The 17,374-nt window shown below is 35.4% G+C and overlaps 1 protein-coding gene across 2 annotated transcripts in view; it reads left to right on the top strand.

Moving 5' to 3' along the window:
• The window catches only part of LOC150109128 (rho GTPase-activating protein 20-like), a 166,334-nt gene that overhangs the window by 83,088 nt on the left and 65,872 nt on the right, over positions 1-17,374 (top strand). For both annotated transcript variants that reach the window (XM_090411718.1, XM_090411719.1), the window contains exon 7: positions 11,453-11,577. In XM_090411718.1, coding sequence (XP_090267844.1) covers positions 11,453-11,577 — 125 coding nt within the window. The remainder of the gene's footprint in view (positions 1-11,452; positions 11,578-17,374) is intronic.

Raw genomic sequence — 17,374 nt, 5'->3', positions numbered from 1 at the left:
AATTAATGTAACCATACTCATTGAGATTTGGGGAGTGTCTGCTAGTTGCAAAAATGATCTTTCAGACTTGTCTGTGTAAGTACTTTGGTTTCTTTCCATCTAATCCTGTCTAAAAGGATGTCTAAAGCATGGTCTATCAATCCAAAGTTGCCATAATGATATCTAAGGCAGATGTCAACAGTTCTTCCTGTCTGTCCATAATAAGTCATTTTTTTAAAAAACTTTTATTTATATTTATGTAGCTCCTGCTCATGTAAGGTTTATTTGTAAATCTTTAATACATTTGTACTGTAGGTAAGTAGGCTAATGATTTTTTTTCTAATTTTAGTGATTTTTATATTTTTTTAAAAATATTTTTTACATAGTCTAGAAACCCTGCTCTAGAGACCAAACATGGAACCTTTTTCAAGCCACTTCAGGCCTCCACTCCAACAAGTGAGGAAGTGATCTCACATTGTGCATTGAAATTTATCTCTCACCTAACAACAGTCACAAACATCCATGCCCATGGCAGAATTCAAATCCTTGGCATGTTGGCTGGAGAGTGAATACATTAACCACTCGGCCAAGGCCTGCAGACTAGTTTACAAATACATGGCACTTCATACACTCTTGAATGTGGTAGATAGAATTTATTTTTAGGTGACTGGATGAAGGTTGCTAGTTTGATATATGGTTTGAATGTGGTGTAGAACTTATATTTATTAAACATTCTGAGTATCTTTTTGAATGCTCCTGGACATATGGAATCTTCTATGTAAGCAGAGTGAGGGATTGGAGCATGTATTTATTATTTTGGGTGGTTTATATCCATTGGATAAAAATGCGTAGTGCAGTACAATACAGATGGGTGAATTCTGTAGTAAGAACAGCTCACTGAAACAGATAACCCTTTCTTTATATATTAGTGTTTTTAGGATATCCAAGTGTGATTGCTTGGTGTTAAATATTTTCTTGGGTATGTTGGCTTTCTATATTCTGAAAAAGATAATGACAATTATTAGATTGTCATTATTAGACTGAAAATTATTAGATTCTTTTTATATTGTGAAGTGGATTTTATTATGTCATCATCATCATCATCATCAAATTCCTGCCATGTACCCTCAAGGGGTGTACAGGATATGACAGTACTACATGAAAAAATTACATCATTACTAACTTCCTATCTACAATTTTCCTCCAAATCAGTCTGTTACTTGTCAAGACTCCAACATTATCAGATCTTATATTTCTATCATCTAAGGCACTTTGTACAGTATCAATCCACCTATATCTTGGTCTTCCTCTGGGTCGTTTTCCTGCCAACCTGGCAGAGAACACTTGTTTTGCTAATCTTTCCTCTCCCATTCTATTTAAGTGACCATACCATCTGAGATTACCTCTGCTAACGCATTCCTGGATGCTGACAATGTCAAGTTCTTTCCTAATATCCTTGTTTTTAATATGATATTGCCATTGATGTCAACTGTTCACGGCTCTAATCTTTCTCAGGACTCTCATATCTGCGGTCTCTAGTATTTGGTCAAGTGTTTTACTTCTGACCCAGCTCTCAAATCCATAAGTTAAAATTGGTTTGAACATTGTCTTGTATACAGCTAATTTAGTGTTCCGACTAATTTCTTTCTTATTCCATATGAATTTATTCAATTGACTTCCCACGATACCAGCTTTGCTGATTCTGTTGTCTATTTCTATATTTAGTTTACCATCTTCAGTAAAAATTGTGCCTAAGTAGCTGAAATGTTTTACTTGTTCCACAGGTTCTCCATTCACAACACAAACACAATTGACATTTTCAATGATTCTGTCTATTTTCATTGTCTTTGTCTTTTTATTGCTGACCTTCATACCATATCTATTACAACAGCTATTCAATTTAGTCAGAGAATCTTGCAGACTTGTAGCGGATTTATTTAGAAGTATAACATCGTCTGCATAAAGCAAAGAGCTGACATTAACATCTCCAATTCTGATATCATGTTTAATACCACTTTCCTTCATAATGTGATCCATATAGATAATGAATAACAGAGGTTCAAGAGGGGATAATGTACATCCTTGTCTCACACCAGATTTAACATTAAACCATCTTCCTGTACTTCCTTCAATTCTAACTGCTGACTCACAACTCAAATAAAGACTAAGTATTGCTTGATATAATGCCCCATTGACACCATATAACTGCAGCGTATTGAATAGCTTCTCTCTTGGCACCTTGTCATATGCCTTTTCCAAATCGACAAAACTTAAATACAGATCTTTGTTATATTCCCATGCTTTCTCGACTATTTGTCGTAAAGTGAAGATCTGATCCTGACAGCCTCTATTTGGCCTGAATCCAGCTTGTTCTTCACCAAGCTTTTCTTCCACAATTCTTCTCAACCGTTTCTCAAATATACTTGCATAGATCTTGCCAGGAACACTCAATAGGGAAATACCTCTGTAATTCTCACATTCAGTTTTATTTCCCTTTTTATATATGGGTACTATGAGAGCTCTACTCCAATCATCGGGAATTCGTCCCTCTGCCCAGGCTTTCTGAACTATGCAGTGTAGCCACTGTAAGACTCTTATACCACCATACTTCAGCATTTCTGGTCGAATATCATCTACTCCTGCTGCCTTTGATGGCTTTTTCTACTTCAAGTATGGATATGTATTCCTGACTGCATGCCTGGTCAGTGTTTTTTATCACTGTGCTGTCATCACTGCTTGTTTCATTTAGCAGTTTTTCAAAGTAATTACTCCATACTTCAAGGATATCTTTTTCTCCTGTTTTCATTTCACCTTTATCATCTCTAATTCCTTTTACAGCACTCTTTCCTCCATTCCTAAGCTTCTTCAACAACCTCCAGAATATTTTGCCACCTTCTTGATATTTATTTTCTATATTCTTGCCAAAGTCCTCCCATGACTTTTGTTTAGCTAGTTTTACACACTGTTTAGCTTTCTTACATTTGTCTCTGTATTCTGTAAGAGTAAAAGCTGACTTATTTGCCAGGAACTTTTGATATGCTTTCTTCTTTTCCTTCACTGCCTCTTTAACTTCCTGTGTCCACCATGGAGTTCTGATTTTTTTATCCTTGCACACAACCTCACCACATGCCTCTCTGGCAGAATCAATCAATGTTTCCTTCAGAGTTTGCCACTGAATCTCCAAGGTTTGATTCCTGTTCTCAAACTCTTTCATTTTCTTTTCAATAATATTTCTGTATTTTAGTCTACAGTTCACATCTGAGAGCTGCTCAACTTTTATTCGCTTTAAAACTTTCTTACATGTTATTCTTATCAATATGAAATTCAATTTTATCCTGCTCAAGACTAAATAGTGATCACTTCCAATTTCAAATCCTTATGTTAGGATTAGATTTTATTATGTTAGGTGTTTAAATTCAAGAAAAATGGATCTAAAGTGTCTTGTGTCAGTTAACCAATGCATCATCTACATAGTGCAGCCAGATGACTGGTTTGAGTATTGCTTTGTCAGGCACTTGGTTTTTAAGTGTTGCAAGGAGAAATTGGCTAATGGGAAGGCTGTTCTTGTGAAGTTGTTTTGTATTTTTTTTTTAATTTGAATCGTTCAGATATGTTTGCCACTGAATCTCCAAGGTTTGATTCCTGTTCTCAAACTCTTTCATTTTCTTTTCAATAATATTTCTGTATTTTAGTCTACAGTTCACATCTGAGAGCTGCTCAACTTTTATTCGCTTTAAAACTTTCTTACATGTTATTCTTATCAATATGAAATTCAATTTTATCCTGCTCAAGACTAAATAGTGATCACTTCCAATTTCAAATCCTTATGTTAGGATTAGATTTTATTATGTTAGGTGTTTAAATTCAAGAAAAATGGATCTAAAGTGTCTTGTGTCAGTTAACCAATGCATCATCTACATAGTGCAGCCAGATGACTGATGTTGGGGGAGGGGAAGACTATCAAATCGAGGGTCACTCTTAGTGGTACATTAGTAAATAGGCCAGTAATATAAAAGCTAATCATAATGTGTGAACTTTTGCCAATATTGTTTTTTAATATAGTTTTAAAGTGAACAGAATTTTTTACAAAGGGGGAGTGACTTTGCCATCTGTTTAGCAAGCCTATATAGAAGATTCTTTGTACTATCAACAATTGGGCATGGGTATTGGATATGGGTCATTCCATGTGAAATCATCAAATTAAAAATGAAATTAAAGCCGCATACTACTGCTATGAACCTGCCATCGTATTAATGATGGTGACCATTTTTATTTGGCAGATCTACAGAATTTTTGCAATGTTGGTTTTTTTGTTATTTAAAGACAATGATTATTTAAAATCTGAAACACATTATCAGAACTCTCTGAAACAAAACATGGTTGAAAATTTGAAATTTTCTCTAAATCCAGAGTAATTTAATAAAAAGGTGGCACACCTTTTGGCAACTCCTATAGGTAAAGATGACCTCGCCATTGCTTCTACCTGGTATCTCCACTTCTAGGCCTGGCTTCCACTGAAGAGACTCAATAAAGGTCGAAACTAGTCTGGGTAGTGGCCCTTCCCTTAATGCATAACATTATACATATCTGCAAGGAGATGCGTTTTGCATTATGGAAGATACTAGGATAGGAGTGATGTTAGCTTGGTCCACCTTTGCTATGAGTTGCCCGGTGTTGGACTACCTTACCCCAGTCCTGAAGATATTTTCAGGCGCAAACTTTGTTTGCTCACACTTGGATAAAGGATTAAACTAAATTTATTACAAAACATAGTTAGTAGTTCATGCTTTTCAGAAAGTAGTAATGAATGAACCATCTGAAAGAAAAATTTCCCACTTTGGAAAACTGTTATTTTAGATGATGGTCCATTTACTTAGTATATGTTCTGTTCTGTTCTTATACTTAGTATAAGAACAGAACTTTTTTAACATGGCTAAAAAGGCCACAAGACCTATCATAGTGCATTGTTTTGGGAATTGTATTGATTGGGAAAGACAGTATGGAGAAAATAATAAACTTATTTGGTATGATTAAAGTTGTACAGTTTATGGGTGATTAGTGACTGCTCTTCTTACATGATTAGAAGAAAGCAAAGGAATGGTAGTGGGCCAGTTTAGTAGATCAGTGCTTGAAAGTACCTATAGAAAAGGCACAATGCAGAAATAGTGGCTATGGAAAAATAACTAAAGGGGGGGTCTGTGAGAGAGCGTTTACCTGTTAAGTGGATTACCCTCTTAAGTGGGTCTGAGCTGAGACTTAGAAGTTGAGCAGAAGAGAAGTAATGTTTTGAATGTTAACACCAAGTTTTTTAGATGCTGAGAGAGGCCATTGATGTAATATGTTTTGTGCCAGGATAAGCTGAAAGTGATAGTCAGCCCAAAGGACAAACTGATCTTGAAAGAATATCAAGAACATTATCAAAAGTAAATGAGAGTGGCGTATGATCTTTCTTCTTGCAGGTAATAAGACAGGACTGAGTTTTGATGGCATTGAAATTCACAAAGTGATTAGGAAATAAATATGTAAGTCATTAGTAATAGAGAATCTAGTTACAAAGGCATGCTTGTAAAGAATTATTGACACCCACATATTTGCACCAAAAACAACGTTTGACTTCTGTTCTAGCAATATTGCTGGTGTAAAATTCTTTCTTGTACCCATTGAACATGAAGATAGGCTGCTTAAAAAAATCAAAAAGCAGAGGAAAACTGATAACATAAGGATATATCACAGTTATGTCCCATTTGATTATAAAAATGTTGGCACTGTTCTGCTTAAAGTTGTAGCCTACTTGAGCATCAAAGATAATTTCACCACAATTTAAATGTTGCATGTTCTTCAGTAATTCACTTACTATAGAATTGCTATTAAAATTGACAAGATCTTATTCTTTTTAAAAATAAATATTACATTTAAGTGGTGAGTGCTGTTATATTTATTACCTAGCTAAGTAAATAAAACTGAATGTGAAATATAGAGAGGGAGTGAAATTTCACTGCTGAATGTATGTAAGATTTATACAAGAATACTTGAGAAGAGAACTTGCAAAAATTGAGTAAGAACAGAGCTGGCTTCAAACTAAAACAGAAGTTGTCAGGTCCAGATTTTTACTTTATATAAAATAAGCTAAAAGTGATGGGAATACAACAAGATATGTATCTAAGCTTTATAGATCTGGAAAAGCATAGATAAGGTGCTAAGAGAAAGTTGTTCAAACTACTACAATTATATTATATGGGACACAGAACATTATATGACTTTCTGGTTTGTGGAATTAAAAACTAAGTTTCTGTTAGGAAAGATTTGATATAAATTGTGTATAATATGTGAGAAAACTGTGCATACTGTCTCTGTTATTCATCATCTCTTTGGATCATGTTACTTTGGAAAGTCATGTAGGGAATATTAAACTTGGTTCCTTTTCTTGTGCAGGTGATGTTATACTACTAAATAGATCTAGTATTGAAGACTCAACTAAATTGTTTAATCACCATAGCAAATTTGGTATTGAATGAGCATTAAAAAAGTCAAACTATAAAATTAGACATGAGCATGGAAAACATCAACTACATCCTTGATGGAGCAGCTATGCAACCTGATAACCCGAACCACTCTCTCTAGATCTCTTCCTGACAATGACCCTTCCAGTGAATGTAGAGGGCCCTCTAGGCAATTCTGACCACAACCCAGTGCTCATCTCATCCCCATGCAACAACACTTACAGAGCCACTCTCATACAAGGTCTATCCTATCCCAATGACTTTAACAGGCCTTTAAGGCCCCACAACCTTCCAAGCATGCTTGGATTTCATAACCGAAATACAAGGATAAGAAGGTCAGCCGTATGCCTCTATGTGTTCACAGGGCCTAACCTCACCTAACCTTTGCCTGCTTGCAGGATGAAAAACCCCAGATAAACTGGCAGGAAAAAACCTACTGTCCATGCCCGAGACCGGCTAACTTGGCTATGGCTGAGGATGATCCTTAAGCTCCTCACATCATCAACGGGAATCGAACTTAGGACACTCCTTCCCCAGACATATGGTTGTGAAGCGCAAAGCCACTAGGCGAACTGTACGGACACACTCTCATACAAGAGTAGTTTGGCATTATAACAGTGCCAAGTGGGACAGCCTCTGCAACTTCTTTGCCTCATTCCCATGTTTGGACTATTGTTTCCCACCTTACAACTCAAACATCAACTGTTTGATGTTTGAGTTGTAAGGTTGGAATTCTAACTAAAGCCTGGTTTTCCAAAAGATGTGCCAAAGCTGTTCAAATGAAACAAGCCAAACATACCATAACTGACTCAAATCAAGAACCCCATCCTTCTTTAGAGCTTATACCAAAGCTCGAAATAAATGCAAAAAAAAAAAACAATCAATGCTTCCAAAACAGAGTTCGAAAGAGCAAAAAGAAGGAAATTGCCTGTCCAAACAGCAGCCAAGCCTTTTGGTCTCTTGCCAAAGCAATCGGTCGTAACTTCTGCCCAACACTATTCCCACCCCTATCATACCCAGATGGCTCTGTTGCATCATTACCTATGGAAAAGGCCAATCTCCTGGCCTCACACTTTGCTTCCAATGCATGCATAATTAACAAGGGCAAATATCCCCAACCATTCCAGATGCCCAACATACAATGCCCACTATATCCTTTTGCCAGAAAGAGATCCGTAAAATGCTGTCAAAATTAGACACAAAAAAGTCTCTTGGCCCTGATGGCATTCCTCCAATTGTTCTGAAGGTTTGTGCACCAGACCTGATTCCTGTCCTATGTTGCATATATACGCTGTCTTACTCCACTGGTATCTATCCCACAGCCTGGAAATCGGCCTATTCAACCCATTCCCAAGAAGGGCGACAAGTCACTGCTGTCTAACTACTGCCCCATCTCGCTCACCTCAGTCCTGTCTAAAGTAATGGAAAAAATCATCAATTCCCAACTTCTGCACTAGCTTGAAGGTACCTGTCTGATAAACGACCACCAATATGGATTCTGTCGCTGCCAATCAATAGGAGATCTGCTCACATATGTTACCCATCTCTGGATAAATGCCATGGAGAAGTTTGGTGAATCTCAAGCAGTTGCAGTTGATATCTCCAAGGCATTTGACTGAGTCTGACACAAGGGCTTACTAAGCAAGCTACTGTCGTTTGGTCTATCTCAAAACTTCTGTAGTTGGGATGCCAGTTTTCTGTCTGGATGCACACTGTGTGGTGGTGGATGGTTCCTTATCCTCTCACCTAGCAGCATGCCAGTAGTGTCCCACATCTGTGTGCAAAACTTTAGTTGCCACCCCTATATCCCTTCCCCCAATAAAAAATCACTTTCTAAAAATGTATCAGTGAGTAAAAATGAAATATGAAATATATTAATTATAAGTTTACTGAACAAACAGCAGAAATTACAAAAAAAATTTATAAAAAACAATAAAATACAAGAAGGGTACAAAAACAATAAAAATAATTTGGGAAATAAATAAATAATAAAATAAATAAATAATAGTAACTTACAAGTATATAAAATAGGAACATATTAAACATTATTGGGTAAAGAAATGGTTAAATAAATATTTAAACAGAAAGAAAAATCACTTAATGAATTGAACCTTTTCTAGTTTCCATTAATGAAAATTCTCGAATAATATAATGTATATCAAGTTGATCCACAATATCTGACTCTATTGATATAATGGCAAGATTTGAAAGTCTGTCTTGTACCATTGTGGAGCTCAAGTAGATTTTAATAATTTTAAGTTTAGAAAACGACTGTTCCACAGATGCTACAGATACCGATAATGACAAAAGAATCCGAAGAGCAATTGTAAAGTTTGGATAAACTGTGATTAAGTCATTTTAATAAATATACCAAATTATCTGATATATATCCTTTTTAAAATTAGAAATAAATGGTTGACAGTGTGAAATTTCTTCGCATAAATCGTCTGCGTCAATGTCTGAATGATTTTCATGTTAATTTTTGTCGTAACTTTTTACAACAAGATAATAAATATTCTTTATTTTGTGAAGTACTTAACAATTACAAAAACTGAAATGAATTCATATGTTCTTTTAATAAAGTAAATCTTTCCTGCAAAGATTGTAATGCAAAGAATCTATTATGCAAAGAAAAAAAATTACTTTAAATGAAATTTCAGGATCTACTATATTTTGATGTTCATAATCAAATTGTGTTGTCTTTTTATGTTGCCTTAGTGGTCTACTATTACAAAATACAAATTCTGCGTCAAATTTTGCTGCAATTAATTTTGAGCTTTCTACATTTCTTTGAAAGTTTCATCAGACCTATTTTGATTTAGATCATTCAATGCATCTAAAGCAAGTTGGAGATTCATAGATGAAGACTGCAGTATTTTGCTGACAAAATTCACTTTATTTAAAATATCATATCAAATCTTTGGCGCCTTTACTATCCTGGCACTTGTGTGCATCGCACACATTGCACATATGGCCGGCCCGCCCCTGCTCTCACTATTCAACTAATGCCAGTGTTCCACAATGTTCTGTCCAATTACCAACCCTCCTCCTACTATATATATATATATATATATATATATATATCAATGACTTACTTCAATTGACCTCCAAACCTAATACACACAGTTTTGCAGATGACAGCACATTGCACTCCTCCCTTTCTTTTGATAAACCTTACTCCACACAACTCATCTCAACCTACAGAACATCAACCACCACTGCCCTCAGTTCTGATATCCAAGCCATCCTCCAATGGGGTTCAGATAACCTAGTCAATTTCAACTAATAAACCCAGTACTGTCTTATTTCTCATAAAAAAGAACCATTTTCTCCCAGTATTATTTTTGACAACACCCAAATTTACAGACAATTTGAGATTTCTCTTCTTGGAATTACCCTGACATCAAGCATCTCCTGGCATAAACACATTACAACCATTGCATCCTCAGCTTCTAAAAAACTAGGATTTCTCCTTTGCTCAAGATGTTACTTCACCCCTGAACAGCTGGGTGAAGTAACATTAACCTTATACAAATTGCAAATCCATCCAACCATTGAATATTGCTCTCACATATAGAGTGGGTTCTCCAAAAGTTCCAAATGCTTGACTCAATAACAGAGGAGAGCAATCAGACTTATTAATGACCCATCTCTTACCAACTCACTCCCCCCACATTTGCACAGATGATCAGTCTCTGCACTATGTGCATTCTACAAATATTTCCATGGAAAATGTTTACCTGAAATAGCATCAATAATTCTCCCATTTAGTACTAAGCTCGTTGGAACATGTGCAGCTGCTGCTGCTCAACATCCCTTCACAGTGCACCTTGAAATCCACAGAACAAGTTTCTTCTCCTCCTCCATCATCCCTGCAACTGCTGTACTATGGAACAGTCTTCCTCCTGATGCATTTCCCAAGGAATACAAAATACAGATTTTAAATCAAATGTGAACACGTACCTTCTTTCTCAACCCATCACCCATACATGGTACTAATGTACTATAGGTTGATCAACCAACCTCTCGTGTATGGGCCCAACATGAAAAAAAAAAAAGTAAATATTTCAGCTATTTAAGGGCAATTTTTAGTGGATGGAAATTAAATACATAAATGGATAATAGAATAGGAAGCTAAATGTTGGGAAGTCACTTGAATAAATTTATATGGAATAAGAGCATGGTTAACCAAAACTAGTCTACTGTCGTTGCTAAACTAGCATTATATGAGGCAGTGTTTATATCAATTTTAACCTAATTATCTCAGAGAAGGGTTAGAAATAAGAGTTGATGAGCTCAAGAGATATGGAAGTTTTGGAAAAAAAATGGGAGTGGTGGGGGTGAATGTTCTCTTATGGGGGGTTATCTGAAGGAAAAGGTGTATGTGAACAAGCTCCAGACAATCCAACAGCTGGAGGAGAACATTGTGCAGAAATTAGGACATTTCAGCCAGAAACATTAATAGCTGTCATGGAACATGCTGTAGAAAGAGCCCCTATGAAGCTGAAAATGGAAGGCATTTACATAATGTGGTTTTTCATAATAATTTTTAAAAAAATCTCCAGGTTCTGTATTTCATTATAACAAAAAAAAAAAATTAAATATGATTAATAAATAAGTTATTAAATGCTTAAGCTCTTTTGTGACTCATGGGCCACCCTATATGAATGACTTTTATATAAGTTGCCGGTGAGATCCCAGAGGTTAACACCTCCTCTGCCAGGTATATCTTTAAGTTAAAATATCCTACTATCACATTACTTGAGTGTTTGAAAAGCAAGTATATTTGCCTTTTTTTTTAGTAAAACACATTGGGTTCCGTTATAATAAAAAGGAAAATAAGAGAAATCTTACTGCTTATTATAAATTTTCTTTGCCTTGCTTTCAAATAACAAAATATCCCAATATAAATCATATATATAAATCCATCTCACTTCCTACAATCCTTTAATAATATCTCTTAATGTTAATAGACAAATGGCATGAGCAACCAGTTCATCACTCACCACCAACCATAGCTGTAACAGATGATCTAGTCAGTCCAGTTAACTCTACCGTCCACAGATGGGAACTTTCAGATGAAAAGGAAAACAGACAGGTAAGAAAATTTTTCATTTTTCTTTTAAACAATATCTGTTTAGTAATCATTAGTTAATTTGGGATAAAATAGCCTACAGTTAACACAACAAAGGGAACAGATGATCAATAAGAGTTATAATTTCCCATTTATTATTTTCAAATTTAAATAAGCAGCTATTGAAATACTAACATCTGGATATGTTTCTGAATTGAGCATAACCACAGCATAATTTTTAAGTGGGGGGGGGGAGAATATAAATGTATATCTGAGAATTCGTGCGGAGATTATTGTGTTTCATGTGCCTCGTGGAAATTCGGTATGGGCTCATACTTTGACCACCAACTTATATAAAACAACTTTTATATAAGTTGCTGGTGAGATCCCAGAGGTTAATTTTTTTTTTTTTTTTAAATGTAACACTTCTTCATTCTCTCAGGAGAAGTAAGCAGTACTCTTTATCATAAATTTTTGGAAATCAGTAGATTCACTTTCCACCAACATGCTGGCTGATGTGTATTTTTGCAGGTTAAAAATGCACCAGGAAGAGCTGCAGTCATCTCATATTCCTAATATATATGGATTTGTGCATGTCCTGTTGATTTTTGTTAAAATTGCAGGTCTAAAATCTGAGCATTAATTGGGAGAAGAAAATCTTATTTATTGATACTAAAGATTGAGAATAACTCAAGAATTGACTGGAATCAAGCCTATTTTTCTGGCTTCTAATCTTTTGTTAATCTTTCTTTTTGTTTTAAATAATATTAATAATTTATGCAAAATGAAAGAAGAGTTTTGTAATATTGCTTAAAAGTTCTTGGAGAAGGAGAATCCATTCCAATAAATAGGTAATCAATCCATATTGTGGGATGAGTTGTTTATTGTTACATGTCGGAAAATTGACTTCTCTTTTATGAATATTGTAGTTTATAAATTGATAACTATTTTACTTGTATAACAGTTGGAAAATTTTATGTATAAAGCACATGATTTCTCATGTTGGTGACCAATTCGTACATCGCCTTATTTCTTTCTCCCCTTCAACATGAATTGACTCGTCTTGGCACTTAACCAACTGAGGTTCTCGTATCTGTGATCAGACAGTACTAACCATTATTCATGCAATACCTGTCATACTTCTTGATTTCATTCACTGACAAAACACAACTATATCTGACAGCCTGTTCAACCCATTCACCACTCTCCAAGATTAAAATGTAGTTCTCCCACCTTTGATGACCACACTTTTAGACAATTTCCAGGGGTGATTCCTTGTTTTCTTACTTTCTGCCATAAATTAAAGTTATTTTAAAATTTCTTTAAAATTAATTCTACAAGCAGAATGATAAGTTTGTGTCTAACTATAAAGCTTGCACAACACTGAGTGATCACCTGTAATTTATGAACCTGCTTCTCTTATAAGTTATCATACTTTTTTCCACATATACTGTACTGCTATAATATCAGCAAAGAAAGCATCTCTCATTGAAAAAAGAATAAAAAAAAGTCTTAGTAGACGACATATTTGTAGATTTAGGGACTCAAAAAAAACACGTGTTGAACAGATTATTTTATTAATTACAAATAAAATGAAACTTGACGTTTCGACCTCTATATCGAGGTCATCATCGGAAGAATACAACTGTATACAGAACCAAGCTACATGCTCATGCTTTCTATACCAGTAAACTAAATCTACGTAGTTAATAAATCTTTTTTCTAGGCTGACCTCTAGTGATAGAAAAAAAAAATATATATATATATATTATAAATAGATATTATAAATAGATAAATGCAACTACAATAAACTGTTAGAGTCCTCATGTATTAATATTCTGGATAGTTACAAAATGATTTCTTTCAGTTGCTATTGAATGTTCTAAACACTTCACCAGGTCACGAGGTTGTCTTCTTGTAGTGGGAATTTTTCTAATGCTAGTTTAGGATGTTATACAGGTTGTAGATGGGTCCTCCACATTCTTGACTCATACAGGTTGTAGACCCATCTACAACCTGTATAACATCCTAAACTAGCATTAGAAAAATTCCCACTACAAGAAGACAACCTGGTAACCTGGTGAAGTGTTTAGAACATTCAATAGCAACTGAAAGAAATCATTTTGTAACTATCCAGAATAGAGTCCTAATACATGAGGACTCTAACAGTTTATTGTAGTTGCATTTATCTATTTATAATATATATATATATATATATATATATATATATTTTTTTTTTTTTTTTTTCTATCACTAGAGGTCAGGCTAGAAAAAAGAAAAAAAAAGAAAGCATGAGCATGTAGCTTGGTTCTGTATACAGTTGTATTCTTCCAATGATGACCTCGATATAGAGGTCGAAACATCAAGTTTTATTTTATTTGTAATTAATAAAATAATCTGTTCAACACGTCTGTTTTTGAGTCCCTAAATCTACAAATATGAGTGCTGATCACTGTGTAACCCTAAAAGAAAGTCTTAGTAGAGATGACATCATCAGTCATAATAAGTAGCAGTCTGTTTTATGTTTGCAAAGAGAGAGTTATAGGAATGTGGAAAGTTTATTTTTCACTTGGTTAGAGTATAATAAAATTAGTTTAATCCTTTATCCAAGTGTGAGCAAACAAAGTTTGCACCTGAAAGTATCTTCAGGACTGGAGTAAGGTGGTACAACACCAGGGCAACTCATTGCAAAGGTGGAGCAAGCTACGAACTCCCTATCTCAGTATCTCCTATAATGCAAAACACATCTCCTTGCAGATATGTCTAATGTTATACATTAAGGGAAGGGCCACTACCCAGACTAGTTTCGACCTTTATTGAGGTCTCTTCAGTGGGAGCCAGGCCCAAGTGGAGATACCAGGCAGAAGCATTAGCAGGTCATCTCTACCTATAGGAGTTGCCAAATGGTGTGCTAATAAATTACTCTGTTGGTTAGAGTATAATAAAATTAGTTTAATCCTTTATCCGGGGGTGCTTAAGGGTCAAATCTGTATAACTGAGAGGAGACCTCCACATAGCCTTTAAAGGAATGCGGAGAACCGACCAGGGCTTCTGACCTAATGTCCAGTCCTCACCTTCTCGTGGTGCACCCTGTTGGGTATCTACTTTGATACTGAATGAACGAGGATGGGCTAGCAATTTGGGATTTAGCCGACCAAATTGTATTCTTATTGGTTAAACCAAAATAAAAAATGATGGTACAACATGACAAAATTTCATGCCGGCTGGGGCGTCGCCCGGTTAAACAAGGCCCCTTGTTTTCGCCAGGGAACCAGGGCGAACAGCGAAAAGTCAGCTACTGGAACAAATCTGAAAACACACCCCAACATCACCAGAGTTAAAGATCGGTACTATCAACGTAAGAAGCCTGAATGGCAAAGAAATGGAGCTAGCTGAGGAATTAGATAAGTACCAGATCGACATAATAGGGGTGACTGAAACAAAAAAGACCAAAACTGGTGAGATCTTTCTGAGCAATAAATACAAAATGTTATATTCAGGCAATGACAATCAAGGAAAAGAAGGAGTAGCCATAGTATTCAACACAAAATACGAGGCTAATCTTCTTGAATGGCAGTCAGTCTCAAGTAGAGTAATGTGGGCAAATATAAGAATGGGGAACTGGACAATGAGACTTATTTGTGCCTATGGTCCCACAGAAGGTTCTACTAAGGTAGAAGTGGAGGAAATTTTTGACGCTTTAGAAAAAGCAACAGACACAATGAAAAATGAAAAGTTGGTCCTTGTTGGGGATCTAAATAGCAGAGTAGGAAATGATTGTGAGACATACAAAAATATTTTGGGAAAATTTGGAGAAAAGAGCAAAGCTAATAATAATGGCAAATATCTGTTGGATTTCTGCTCAGGACATGGACTGGTTATTACTAACACCATGTTCCAACATAAAAATGTGCACAAATTCACATGGAGAGAAGAGGCTAGGAATAAGAAAAGTCTCATTGACTATGTTATTGTTGATAGTGATATTTTCTCCCTGGTGCAGGACACCAGAGTGTACAGAGGATTTGAAATTGGAAGTGATCACTATTTAGTCTTGAGCAGGATAAAATTGAATTTCATATTGAAAAGAATAATATGTAAGAAAGTTTTAAAGCAAATAAAAGTTGAACAGCTCTCAGATGTGAACTGTAGACTAAAATACAGAAAGCTTATTGAAAAGAAAATGAAAGCGTTTGAGAACAGGAATCAAACCTTGGAGATTCAGTGTCAAACTCTGAAGAAAACATTGATTGATTCAGCCAGAGAGGCATGTGGTGAGGTTGTGTGCAAGGATAAAAAAATCAGAACTCCCTGGTGGACACAGGAAGTTAAAGAGGCAGTGAAGGAAAAGAAGAAAGCATATCAAAAGTTCCTGGCAAATAAGTCGGCTTTTACTCTTACAGAATACAGAGACAAATGTAAGAAAGCTAAACAGTGTGTAAAACTAGCTAAACAAAAGTCATGGGAGGTCTTTGGCAAGAATATAGAAAATAAATATCAAGAAGGTGGCAAAATATTCTGGAGGTTGTTGAAGAAGCTTAGGAATGGAGGAAAGAGTGCTGTAAAAGGAGTTAGAGATGATAAAGGTGACATGAAAACAGAAGAAAAAGATATCCTTGAAGTATGGAGCAATTACTTTGAAAAACTGCTAAATGAAACAAGCAGTGATGACAGCACAGTGGTAAAAAATACTGACCAGGCATGCAGTCAGGAATACATATCCATACTTGAAGTAGAAAAAGCCATCAAAGGCTTGAAATGTGGAAAGGCAGCAGGAGTAGATGATATTCGACCAGAAATGCTGAAGTATGGTGGCATAAAAGTCTTACAGTGGCTGCACTGCATAGTTCAGAAAGCCTGGACAGAGGGGTGAATTCCCGATGATTGGAGCAGAGCTCTCATAGTACCCATATATAAAAAGGGAAATAAAACTGAATGTGAGAATTACAGAGGTATTTCCCTACTGAGTATTCCTGGCAAAATCTATGCAAGTATAATTGAGAAACGGTTGAGAAGAATTGTGGAAGAAAAGCTTGGTGAAGAACAAGCTGCATTCAGGCCAAATAGAGGCTGTCAGGATCAGATCTTCACTTTACGACCAATAGTCGAGAAAGCATGGGAATATAACAAAGATCTGTATTTAAGTTTTGTCGATTTGGAAAAGGCATATGACAAGGTGCCAAGAGAGAAGCTATTCAATACGCTGCAGTTATATGGTGTCAATGGGGCATTATATCAAGCAGTACTTAGTCTTTATTTGAGTTGTAAGTCAGCAGTTAGAATCGAAGGAAGTACAGGAAGATGGTTTAATGTTAAATCTGGTGTGAGACAAGGATGTACATTATCCCCTCTGTTATTCATTATCTATATGGATTACATTATGAAGGAAAGTGGTATTAAACCTGATATCAAAATTGGAGATGTTAATGTCAGCTCTTTGCTTTATGCGGATGATGTTATACTACTTCTAAATAAATCTGCTACAAGTTTGCAAGATTCTCTGACTAAATTGAATAGTTGTTGTAATAGATATGGTATGAAGGTCAGCAATAAAAAGACAAAGACAATGAAAATAGGCAGAATCATTGAAAATGTCAACTGTGTTGTGAATGGAGAACCTGTGGAACAAGTAAAACATTTCAGCTATTTAGGCACGATTTTTACTGAAGATGGTAAATTAAATATAGAAAGAGACAACAGAATCAGCAAAGCTGGTATGGTAGGAAGTCAATTGAATAAACTCATATGGAATAAGAGAGAAATTAGTCAGAACACTAAATTAGCTGTATACAAGACAGTGTTCAAACCAGTTTTAACTTAT

Source organism: Typopeltis vanoorti, chromosome 2, assembly GCF_054136105.1.
Source record: "Typopeltis vanoorti isolate ZY-2024b chromosome 2, IOZ_Tvanoo_1.0, whole genome shotgun sequence".
NCBI lineage: Eukaryota > Metazoa > Arthropoda > Arachnida > Uropygi > Thelyphonidae > Typopeltis > Typopeltis vanoorti.
This window is presented reverse-complemented; position numbering and strand designations above follow the sequence as displayed.